General features: G+C 42.3%; 1 protein-coding gene across 1 annotated transcript in view; it reads left to right on the top strand.

The window, feature by feature from the left end:
- The window catches only part of si:dkeyp-19e1.3 (USP6 N-terminal-like protein), a 22,273-nt gene extending 9,824 nt beyond the window's left edge, over positions 1-12,449 (top strand). The window contains exons 2-14 of the mRNA XM_018664093.2: positions 2,180-2,253; positions 2,867-2,952; positions 3,046-3,085; positions 3,201-3,281; positions 3,668-3,775; positions 3,889-3,998; positions 5,578-5,626; positions 7,299-7,419; positions 7,640-7,734; positions 7,990-8,055; positions 8,286-8,385; positions 8,835-8,987; positions 9,122-12,449. Coding sequence (XP_018519609.1) covers positions 2,188-2,253; positions 2,867-2,952; positions 3,046-3,085; positions 3,201-3,281; positions 3,668-3,775; positions 3,889-3,998; positions 5,578-5,626; positions 7,299-7,419; positions 7,640-7,734; positions 7,990-8,055; positions 8,286-8,385; positions 8,835-8,987; positions 9,122-10,536 — 2,490 coding nt within the window. The 5' untranslated portion in view covers positions 2,180-2,187 and the 3' untranslated portion in view covers positions 10,537-12,449. The remainder of the gene's footprint in view (positions 1-2,179; positions 2,254-2,866; positions 2,953-3,045; positions 3,086-3,200; positions 3,282-3,667; positions 3,776-3,888; positions 3,999-5,577; positions 5,627-7,298; positions 7,420-7,639; positions 7,735-7,989; positions 8,056-8,285; positions 8,386-8,834; positions 8,988-9,121) is intronic.

Raw genomic sequence — 12,449 nt, 5'->3', positions numbered from 1 at the left:
AGGCCTCAGCTGGCTACACTTGCTGCCAGGCGTCAGTGAAAGTATTCCTCTGAGCACAGCATTTGTTGCCCTAAGCTTGCCTGTTGAGTTTTCTTTACAGTGTCACACAAAGTCTCTGAGTGGCTCGAAAGTAAATCAAGTTTGGTTTTCATTTTATTTTTAAATGCCTTAGTTTGACCTATGAAGCAGTTTAAAAATCTAACTCACTTACAATTGTGTCAAAGTAACACCAGATTAGCTTTATTCCTTCCCTTTAGTGCACTGACAGTCTTGGGGTTAAACTTTCTTATCTCAAGCATTTGTCCCATGACAGCATTTAAATGTGGAGCATAACAAAGACCTACTTGTGTAACTACTTCCTTGAAATAAAGTAGCGGGTGGTTCTTAACCATGATGCCTTAATTCCTACAGTGTATTCAAAGGGTGCGACTGGCTGGGATTTTCTTTTATCTCTTTTCATCCACTGTGCCTGCTAGGCGTAGCTGGCATATTCTTTATATCCAGACATCACTCTGAGATGCTGATCCAGCAGACGAGCGGTGAGGCTGTTCTCTCTTGGGTGTTTGTTCAGCCCTGACAACTGCTAAACAGCCGAGCTGTGCTGTCAGAGCACATCAGTCCAGGGAAGGCTAGAGGCACACTTAAAGGGCCAGACTGGGGTCAGGTGGAGGTTATACTGTGTGAGAAAAAGGGAGGGGGGAGAGGCTACAGAAGCATCTGAGTTTTGGTTTCTCCACAGTTTACCATTTCTCTGTTTCTGTCCTCATGGGCCCAGGCCACTCTGCTGCTTCTTGAAAACTTGTGAGTTGGCACCAGTGCTGCATGCGCATACACATAACAAAACCGTAAAGTCTTATGACTGTCACTCTGTCACTACTTTACATATGACTTTCATGACCCACTAGCCTACTGTGACGGCAATATACACTGAAATAATACAGTTTTTCTTTTTTCTCCCTTAATGTAGTTTATCCAGTGGTTCAAGTTTGAAACTGTATAAAATGAACCCATCTGAGTCTAGAGACATATCAGAGGACTTTTTGATCCAAAATTTAAGGAGGGAAAAGCTTGCTTGGAAGCATTTCACTGCACAGATTATTTGGTATTGTGAGAGGGTTGGAGATTCAGTCTAAACCATCTTGATCCACCCTCAGCCTGTCCCGAGCTGCCCTTATCAGACAGATTCACTGGATTTAAAACCTGAAATTCTGGCAAATTTGGAAGACAGTGAGGAACACACTGTTTTTAAAAGCCGTTAACAGCCAGAGACAGTCAGATGTAACCCATTTATCAGGTCTAACACAACAACAAAAGCTTTCATGTTTCAAGTTTAATGTCTTTTTTTCTGTATTCCTTTTGAAACCACTTGAAGTGGATTAATTCTTATTTTTCTTCTGTTTCAGTAATACGTATGATACACTTTTGAATGTCATGACTCTTATTTTGAAAAATAACCAAATAATGCGCAGTTTACCACTGACCATCACCTGACACTGACAATCTGTGAGCTCGAACTGTAGTCTAATGCCACCGACTGTTTTGTCAGCTGAAGCTCTGGGCACATTAACAGGAAGCTGACAGTAGCCTTGTGGCTAGCGTCCTCACTCACTGGCACAGCATGCAACAACATTTATTTTAAAAGAACAAAATCTAACAAAGGACTTGTGACCCCACGCTATGGTACACAGAAGTAGTAAAATCCTGGCTTTGACAGGTGATGTGTTGACTTTGTATGATTTGTCAGATGTATTACTGGTCCTTGGGTTTTGGTGATGGATAAGTATGTAAGCAAGTGAGTTGTGTCAAGCTGATTTGATGGTGGTGTGTATGGAGAGAAGCTGTAGCCTGCTGTGACTGTGGTTTCACCACCTCCTGTTTTGTTTTTGTTTGTTTGTTTGTTTTGGTTTTTTGTAGACATAATGAACAATTTTTAAACAAATGTAACCCACCAATAGCGTGAAGTGGTCACATGACCATCTTTAGATTCAAGATTCAATCCTCCCAGCTTACCAACTTAAATAGAACATTTGTTCTTCTAATGTTCCTTGTCCCTTAACTTGAGCTAACTTAATAAAATTCACACAGTAAATCACCAAGCTATGTATATATTCAGACACGTTAATGTGGTTTATGCCAATTCTGATGATTATTAATGACATTTTTGTCCGCTTCCTTTCAGATTTTGACATGAAGAAGGACATAGACACACTGATAGCAGAGGAACGCGCTGAAATCATCTCTAAATATGACAAGGTATGTGTGTCAACAGGAAGAGAGTGTAGCCACAGTTTGTGAAAGTCTTGATTGTAAAGATGATCAATGTTAACAAGTAAAATCATGATTACCTGTAACATAATTTTCCGTCAAAAAGGGGAAGCCATCAAACCAAAGGAGTTGATGGTCTTTTTTGAATAGAGAAGCCCTGAATGGTGTTTGCAATATGTGAACTTAGAATAGATTTGCTACCAACAGGCAGTGGAAATGGGATTAAGTGGAATGATCAATTAATGACATGGTGACTGTGAATTTGCATTTGTGTGTAAAAGCCTTTTGAGTGCTTTTCTTTTCCTGGAAACAAGAGAACCTCTCTTTCACATGTGAAATCGTAGGAAGGTTTACTCTGTTTAGCAAGTTAGTAAAATAGGCAGTAAAATGACTGAAAATTACGTTTTCACCTAACTCTGTAAAACATGTGGAACATCCTCTTTTGTGCTGTCATCAGAGTCATTCATTCATTTGCATCTTCTTCTCAATATTTTACCTGGCATACAATTTATTTACTTAAACTGTACCACAGTCTGTTTGCAGCCACACAAGCACGCAAGCAAGTCTTAAATCACTTTGGTGTGGTATGTGTATTTTTCAGGGCAGGCAGGACGGTGTCAAAATTGACCCATGGGAGGATGCTGACTACAGCATCTTTAAGGTCACTGACCGCTTCGGCTTCCTGCAGTAAGTTACTTGACTTGAAGCTCTGACACCTTCGGTTTTAATTCTTAGAGAATACTTATATACAAGTTGCATATTTCTGCTTTTCTGCTTCAGTGAAGAAGAACTGCCAACACCCAGTGCACTTGAAGAGAAGGTATGAACTTTTTTCCCCTCCATAGCAAGTGAAGATTTTAATATGGCACGTGATATATTTACACCCTTTTGCATGTGCAGTGGACCAGATGTATATCCGTCTTTCCTCTCCCCAGCAAAAGCAGCAGGAGATAGAGCGAGTGGAGAAATGGCTGAAGATGGTGAAGAACTGGGACAAGTACAGGAACAGTGAGAAGGTGCATAACTCGGTAGCAATGCACATCAACAAACTCAGACATGTTAACGTAAAGTCTAAATTTAGACTGTGCTTCCCCTTTCTTTAACTAAAATATGTGACAAATCATTTCCATCTCTCTTAATAATCTGTTTTCCATTCCCCTTTTAAGTACAGCTTATTCTCTTATCCTTCCCTTCTCCGGTCTAGACAGCTAAAGCAAGTACATAAGTACATGTGATGAGTCCTTGTCATTCAAGAGAGTTCAAAAGGGTGCACCCCATAGAGCAGCGTTCTTACGTGACCCTCTTCCTCTTTCCTGCATAGAAAGACCCTTAAGACCATCTCTGTATGTTTAGAGAGTCCTTATTAATGTCCATCTATATGTCTCTCAAACATGTCTTTCAGTTGACAAAGCGTGTATATAAAGGCATCCCTCTGCAGCTGAGAGGCCAGGCGTGGGCCTTGCTTTTGGACATAGAGAAAGTCAGAAAAGATAATGACGGGAAATATGAGGTACGAATCTTAAAACCGATGGCAGTTCTTCTAAAATGTTGATACTTTGAAAGAGTACATTCTATCAGTCATCTAGATTTTAAAACATACATGTCCTTTTTTCTGTCCTCCAGAAAATGAAGCAGCAGGCTCGGAACTTCTCCACAGAGATCAAGCAGATAGACTTAGACGTCAACAGAACCTTCAGGAACCACATTATGTTCATGGACCGCTTTGGAGTCAAGTGAGTTCTTAGCGTCACTCAACACGAGGCTGTGTCAGTTCATTTAGAAACATTACTGGTGCAATGTGTTGACTTCCTAATTCCATCTTTTAGATTATTACATCATTGCCACCCAAAAGAGTCCTGAGCAAAAGCACAGCTTGTAATCATGTGGGTCATGTGAATTCTACTCTGACCTTTAAAGTGACACATTTCAGTCAGCTTTCATAACAAATACCCTCAATCTCTTTTGTTTCATATGGTGTCTCTAAAGTTCTTGTTTTTGTTTTCTGTGACACCTCACATGTTCAGGGTTACCCTCAGTGAGGCTCTGGCAGGGTGTGACCTTTGGCTTAAACCTTGAATCAGCCCCTTCCCCCCAACAAACACACACACTCACACACACATACTCAAACACACACACACAAAACCAAAGCGGTTGTTTCCTCTTCTCAGTGTTTTATTAGCCTTCCTGTCAGTGCACGAAGCCCCACAGGAAATGGCATTCATACAGAAATGTGCACCGGCATCAAGTGTGCATGCACAGAATAACACTGCCCACAGTGTTATTCTATCTAGAGACAACACATACATATAATTCTAATAAAGGGTAAAATAATAACACATATGTGAGATAAGTGTGTGTGAGAGTGTGTGACTGAGTGCTCCCTTCTTTCTCTCTGTAATGTACTTCCCCTTCAAAGCTACCAAGTCCAAGCAGACCAAAACTCCATCCTGCTTGGCTGCCCACTCCTTCCCTGCAAGTCAACAGCTGTCTCACTTACACCGAGACACTGACAGCTATTTAAAGCTCCTTTCCTGTCTCTGTCACTGTCTATAAGACATGTATTTACTATAGAGGCCTGGAGGGGAGACATCCTCTTTATGTCTACATTATATTTGTGAATGCCCCCGTTCCACTCACATACACGTACACTTACACAATGGCTGCCTTGTGTTCACAGTCTGAAACAGTTGAAACTCCAGATGTAATCAGTTACGCTGCACACAACCCTGCAGCCGTAGAAGCTGCATGCTCACAAGATGAAAATCTATTTTTGATATTCATGTATCGCAGTATGTGCACATGTACGTGAAATAATTTTAAACAAAAAATCCCCCCGAGATGTCAAGTCACTGACCCCTAAAAACAGAAATCCATCCCATCATCTTTTTTTGTGATTTGTCTTAATTAAATTCTGAGTGTCACCACAGCAGTAATAGCTCACAGAAGTCCTTTCACCCATGCTTTTCAATAAAATAAAATGTCGCATTGGAGAATGCTGAATAGTTCAGGCATAGATCCCTTGACTATGCACACAAACACACACACACACACAGATTTACACAAACACTACCAGGATGATACGATGCAGCCAGGATTTGTCAGCCTCCCCAGAAATATTTGCAGCTGTTTTGAGTCTGTTTGTGCTGATTGATGGAGTTAATTTAGGGATGAGAAATCACAAGTCATGTGGCCCTGGGGAATTTTCATTTAATAAACTCAACTGTACTCCAATGCATTGTTTCAGCTCGTTCGATTGTTGCTAAGGAATCACATCCTTGTTTTTAACCCATGGTTTCTCTGTTCCCTCTCTAGGCAGCAAGCACTCTTTCACGTACTAGCAGCTTACTCTGTCTACAACACAGTAAGTGTGTTTATGTGCATATGTGTATATGTGTGCATACCTAAGTGTGTGTTACATAATATGGAGGAGTCTTGTGTACACTGGCTGCGCAGCAAAAGCAGCAAACCAGTGGCGCAACAGCTGCAAGCCCATCGAGTGGATTCGTTTCCATAGAGCAAGGAACAGGCTGAGCACTCTGAACCCATCTGTTCTTGTTCTTGTTTAGAGCCTTGGGTGAGATCTTTTATTTATGAGTGTGGCTCAGCCTGAATATACAGCCAACGCAGTGTAACAGTCAGACCACCAGTGAGCCCCCGTTTATACTCAGCATGCACATCGTTAGGCCAAGTTCCCCTTTGACTTTACAATGTACTTCACCTGGCGAGGCAAAAATATTAGAGCGTAAATAAAACTGATTAATTGTGGATTTAGTCATTTTTACAGCAGAAATGTAGAACATTAACCAGTTCCAATCTCTCTCATTTGTGACGCTTTTCTGATTTTCCTTGTCTCATATGATAGTGGTCTAAGTGTCTTGAGGTTGTGGACTGTTTGTTCTGACAAAACAAGGAGTGTAGAGCTTTAGGAAGTCATAATCAGCATTTTTCATTACTTTCTGACATTTTGTCGGGCAATTATTAGTTGATTAATGGAGAAAATAATCTGAAGAATAAGTGTTGTATCCTATATACATATACTATATAGTATAATATACAGTAGCTATAACACCATACAAATAAGGTTGTTATTTTATTTAAGATACACATTAAAATAATTGACAAACATAGCATTTTATCCATATTCACGTGTTTAAAACCTTTATCTCATCATATGCATGTACTTGAATCTGTATATATCAGTTCTTGTAAAAGTACAGATTGCTGCCACACATAGGGAGAGAAATATTACTCCATCCAAAGACAGTCACTTGTACAGTGCAGTGCATCTCCCCGTGCAGCAGACACAGTCCATGTCTGTTTTTCTGATTTGGTTCTGTAGTTGGTTCCTGTGTGGTAGAGGTGTTTTAGCCAGAGGAAATGGAAATGTGCTGTCCCCTTTTTCCTTTTTCCTCTCTTCTCACACACTGCTCATAAGAAACTGGGTCAGTAGGAGAGCGCGAGAGAGAAAGGAGGGAGGGAGGGATAAGGGAGAAAAGTGTGTTTGTCCTTTTCTCTTATGTGATGGGAGACAAGAATGTGGAGAATGTGTAGTTTAACCTCAGCACTAATTATATCTACTGTATTTCCTTGAAAGGATACTTTGGAGTGTCCATTTCTAGCTGTGCAATAAATCACCTTAATATGGACAAGTACCAAGTGTGTGTCTGGTTTTGTGTATCTGCGCTTGCCAAGGGTGATGTGTTTAATATAAATCATTGAATCATGGTGGAGTCAAACTGGCGGTCATTCAAGTTGAAGACATGACATTACTGAGTATGTATATTAAGCTGCAGTAAATATTTTAACAACCTTTGGTAAAAGTGTTTATAATATTGTAGCTGCACGTACATGAGGTCTGTAGTTCTCACTGTGCAATGAAACCACACTCATCCACAGTCTGCCTACAGACCACATCAGACATTCAGGTGCTCTCCTCCCCTCGTCTCCTGGCCCCCCTGTGTGTCTGTACTCCATTAAATTATGAATAATTTCTCTTGTTCGCCCACTCTGTTTAATTGAACCTGTCTCTTCAGGAGGTGAGCTACTGCCAGGGGATGAGTCAGATCGCTGCCATCTTGCTCATGTACCTGAATGAGGAAGATGCCTTCTGGGCTCTGTCCCAGCTCCTCACCAATGCCAAGCATGCAATGCACGGTGAGATAGAGCAAGAAATTAAGACAGAAAGAAAACATTTTTTTGATCAGATCAAGAAATAATAACTGTTTCTTATTAGAAAGGATAAAAATGTATGAAGCAACTACTGATTTGATCTTTTGGATGGGAAAGTGCTTTTTTTTATTTCTAAATATTATGTCTCTGTGTCCATCGCCACACACCATTTATGGCCTGTTGATTTATTTTTTCTTTGCGTTAGGGTTCTTCATCCCAGGATTTCCCAAGTTGCACCGTTTCCAGGCCCACCACGAGCTGATCCTCTCCAAAATGCTGCCTAAGCTGAAGAAACACCTGGTGAGTTACAGTACATCTGTTTGAGTGATTCCTTCTGCCCATGCAACGGACATGGAGCTACAGTGACAGATTGCTTAGCAGTCATGGGCTGCAGTTGATTTAATCAGGTCATCTCTCATTATCGGATTAATTTATGCTGCAAAAGGCCTCATGCTCAGAGTCAGAACTATTTGAAAAGTATGACTTATAACTGAGAACAGATTATGAGGAGTGAATTCCCATAGAGACTATTTCTCATTAACTCCTGCCCCACAGGACAAGGAGCAGATGACAACAGGGATTTATACCACCAAATGGTTTCTACAGTGCTTCATTGACAGAGTGAGTATTTTCTCACATTTCTTCAACTGTTTAAAGAATATGAACTGCATGAATGCTCGATCACCAGATATATCTAGTCCCAGATGTATTCTGCATTCAAATGTAGTCATTAATCAGTATGTCACAGTGCATTCCTTTGCTTTTCTTTTAGAACACAGCACCACACTTGAGGTTGCTTTATTATTTTTTAATCAGACTGACTCTCTCCCACCATGTGTCTTACATAACAGACCCCTTTCACCCTCACCCTGCGTTTATGGGACATTTACATATTGGAGGGAGAGAAGATGCTGACTGCCATGGCGTATACAACCCTCAAGTTACACAAGAGTGAGTATGAGGCTGATTACATGATGTTCATTGCCATGCCGTGCTACATGAGTCAAACCGGCTTCATGCCCGGGCAGGGCTGCTGTTGCTATAGTAGTGGATGTTACTGCGTGGATTACATCGCATGCTGCCTCACGCTTGGCTGCCTCCTAACTGGATGGCTTACATAATGCAAGTAGCCAGTTGCTGTGGAGAAGAATCGAAAGCCGACTTTTCATTGGACGCTCGCTCGAGCATTGCTTCAGCACATTGGTCAATTTCTTGCAAAACCATCTTTGTGACAAGATACTTCCTAAAGTATCTTAAAAATAGGCCTGTATTAATGTAGTCTTTTCTTTTCGTGGTTCACCATATCAAAGGTTATCTGACATTTAACCTCTGAGATTAGTGTCATCTGTTCTATGAGTTAAATTGCCTCTCTGGTGTCTTTGTTCTGTGTGTCCAATCAGAGCGTCTGCAGAAGCTTCAGTTGGAGGACCTGAGGGAGTTTCTCCAGGAGCAGCTGGCTGCTTCTTTTTTCCTGCCTGATGATGCCGTGATTGAACAGTTACAGGCTGCTATGTCTGAGCTACGCAGTAAAAAGCTGTACCAAGCTCCTCCAGGTGCAGTTGTGTTCTTTTATTCTTTTATCTCTGTCATAGTATAAAGCTACACTCACCTCCTCGTCTGATTTATCCCAAAGTATCTGTTTTTTGCCATTGTTGATTTGTTCCTTATCTTCCATCTCCTTTTTTAGCCAAGTCAGATGAGCTACCAAAGAAACCTCTGGGTCAAGAGAGACCAGTTACCCTACTGCCGCTGCAGCCTGACTCTCCTCTGGAGGTCAAAATAAATCTGCAGCCACACAGCCAGCCCAATACAGAGACCCAGCAAACAGACGGCATCACTCTACACCAGACCTCTTCTCCTGCAGAGCCCCAAGACTCAAGGGCAAACACACCCTCCTTGCCTTCACCAGATCCAGTTGTAGTCCACACGCAAAGAACACCCTCTCCCATAAGGCCTTATAGAGCACCTCCATTACCTCCAAAAGCAGACAAACCCTGTGCTGGGGTTGGGTTGGTGAGAGATGTGAAGGAGCCGCTCCCAGAGTGTAGCCAGGCCAAAGACAGGGGAGAACCGGTGAGCCAGCCTGCAGACCCAGAGGCCAAGGAAGAGTTCGTGGATTGGCCTCCGCCCTATGAACCCCCTGCTTTGGATATTCTTGCAATGCAGACTGAGGAAGCCATGATGGACCTTCCAGATCTGCCACCTCCACCTTTCTTTTATCCGGAGCAGAATGACCCAACAGCTTTGGGTCGCGTATCCCCCTGCCGAAGGGCTGGGATTGGTCAAGACACCCCTCGTCGGTCTCCCTCTCCCTGCTCAGCCTCACCGCTGGTCACTCAAATGAAGCCGTCTCCAAAACCATCCCCAAAATCACCTGCATCTCATTACGTCGCACACAAAAAACCTCTTCCCTCAAAGCCCTCCCCTCCCCATGCCTTCTCCTCCACCTCCTCTCCCAGACTTCCTCCCCCAAAGCCGACCAAGTTCCCAGTCTCTCTCTACGTCCCAGCATCCGCGGGAGACAGACGGCCCTCCAACACCTCCCAATATGACAACCTGTCTGAGGTGGATGAGGATGACCGCTACCTGGAGAGGCTGCTGGGCTCCACTCCTGAGGAAGTTCCCAGCATGCACGGCAATCCTCTGCATGCCATTAACAGAGACTACGACCCAGCTCTCTACCCTCTACCTCCACCTCCTGTCCTCATCCCTCCTACCCCTTCTCCTGTTCCTCCCTCGCTGTGCGCTCTCCCCAGTTTGCCACAGGAGCCCGAATATGACGGAGAGGACAGCTGGGTGGAGGATTCCATCATCCCCCCTCCACCACCTAGTTTTGCTGACAGACTCACTCCCTTCCAGTGTAGCGCTGCCAGCTGTTCAGACACACACAGAGCAACCTCGCCCAGTTACTCTAAGCCTTTCTCCCGGGGCCCCAGGGACCATTCTGCCTTCCCAGCACCACTGTTGTACACCGGCTCTCCCCCAGGCCACTCCAGGCCCTCGGGACAGCCGCCAGTCGGGGTGCCCTTGGTCCAATCCAGCCCAGACTTTTGCAGGATGCCTCCTGGTGGACAGCAGCTGCCCAAATCAGTGACCTTTTGAAGCAGTGTTGCTAATTATGCCAGTATGATTCGGACTCTGTTAATGCTTGAGTCGTTTTCAAAGCCATCTTAGGCCAGTAGCTACTCAGTGTCAAAGATTTCTGTGTGTTAATGTGTGTGTGTGTGTTTGTGTGTGTGTGTGTGTGTGTGTGTGTGTGTGTGTGAGAAAGGACTTTCCTCATTGGTATGTACAGATTTCTGTGATACTCGCACCTTTTTTGTAAGGGCAGTTAACTTTTCTAAGTCTCAAACTTGTATTTAAAACTGCTGTCTGTGTTACTGTTTGCTGCACAAAAAGCGAGTGTATTAACCGAGACCAGATTTGTTTTTCAATTTGAAGGATGGTAATGAGATATTTACACCAAAATACGGTGATGTAATACCAGCTACGTATTTCACCATTGCTTTATCTCCAGTTAGTTTAATTTTGCTCCAACAAAGTGTCTTAACCTGATCACGGTGCACTGAGGATAAGCAACTCTAACACAAGGGCTTTTTGAGGCTGCAGCGTAAAGTCATCTTTGCTAAAGCACCCAGAGCCTATACATTTATACTGCATTTATGGTAAACTGTGAGCAGGCTCACACATCTTAAATGTCAAACTATAATAAGAGACTGTTAACATAACACAGTTTCTTTACTGTAGGTCAATACTTGATCTCAAAGGACCACTAAACCAGGCTGCACCAAAGCAGTTTGCTTACAAACTTTTAAAAGGATTACTCAAGTTGAGACCACCAGCAGCAGCAGCAGGGAAGACGGCGGTGCAATATGTCACTGGTGTAAATACTATAGAGTTTCAGGCAGGTAGCAGTGGGTACTCTGTGGGTATTTTGCTGCTTTTTCAAGTTTTAAAATGTTTTGTTGGGATGCTGTCAGTTTCAAAGAAAAATTTTCAGTGTTATACTGGTTTGTCTGACACTTGATTTCACAGCAATAACGTACTGTTTCATGTATATATGCATGCACGTATCAAGGTTGAATACAATGGAAATATAAGACTAAGATGAGGATATTATGAATACAACATATTGGCAGTGCAGTCTGATTTACAGTAATTCATGACACATATTTATGAAGAGCAGCTCCCTCTAGTGCTTGGACATGTTACAGAGTGACAGTGACTCTAAACTGAAGTCCTTTTATTATAGAACACATCCAGCGACAACATCCTTTTTTAGTCCTGGCCATGACATAAATGCTACCTGTGATACCTGTTTATGAATGTGCACGTAGTAAGCTAGACTTCAGAAATCTATGACAGACTCCTTATCACATCATTCTAGATTGTCACAGACTGGGGAGAGAAGTGAATGAATCAAAGCTAAATTTCTTCATATGCACAGCCATAACTTAGAGCCACTTAGAGTGACTTTATTGTCAAATTTGTTTTAGTTGTGTAGAGAAAAATTCTTGCGAAATGGAAGTTGAGCCATAATATACTGTACAAGGACCTAATAGTAAAACATGTTTATATTGTTGTTTCATTCAGTTATACTGTATATTACATTATATACTGTGTCTCAACATCAGTTTGTTTTTTTGCACTGACCTTTGTTATTACCAAGAGGTTTTGCAATTGTGTGTAAGTATTCAGTTGTTTTCCAATGGAGTTCCAGGTTAATGCTAAAGAAACATATTTCATTTTAGCCAGAGATGTTAACAGATGTTTAATGGCTTGTTCATGAGCTTTGGTCTGGCTGCTGTGATTCATACTCAAGAACTTGGATCTTGGCTTTCACACAAGTATGTCTGGCTTGCTGGAGTATTTTTAGTCATGTGACCCAACCGCCAATTGTACATCACTGCTCCTTTTATGGATCTGGTTGACATCAGTGATGCTAGGGCTCAGACCAAAGCTTGTGTACATATATGCATCTACTTATTTGAGTTTTATAAAGAGATAAACCTGAA

Source organism: Lates calcarifer, linkage group LG10 (genome assembly GCF_001640805.2).
Source record: "Lates calcarifer isolate ASB-BC8 linkage group LG10, TLL_Latcal_v3, whole genome shotgun sequence".
Taxonomy (NCBI): domain Eukaryota; kingdom Metazoa; phylum Chordata; class Actinopteri; family Centropomidae; genus Lates; species Lates calcarifer.
This window is presented reverse-complemented; position numbering and strand designations above follow the sequence as displayed.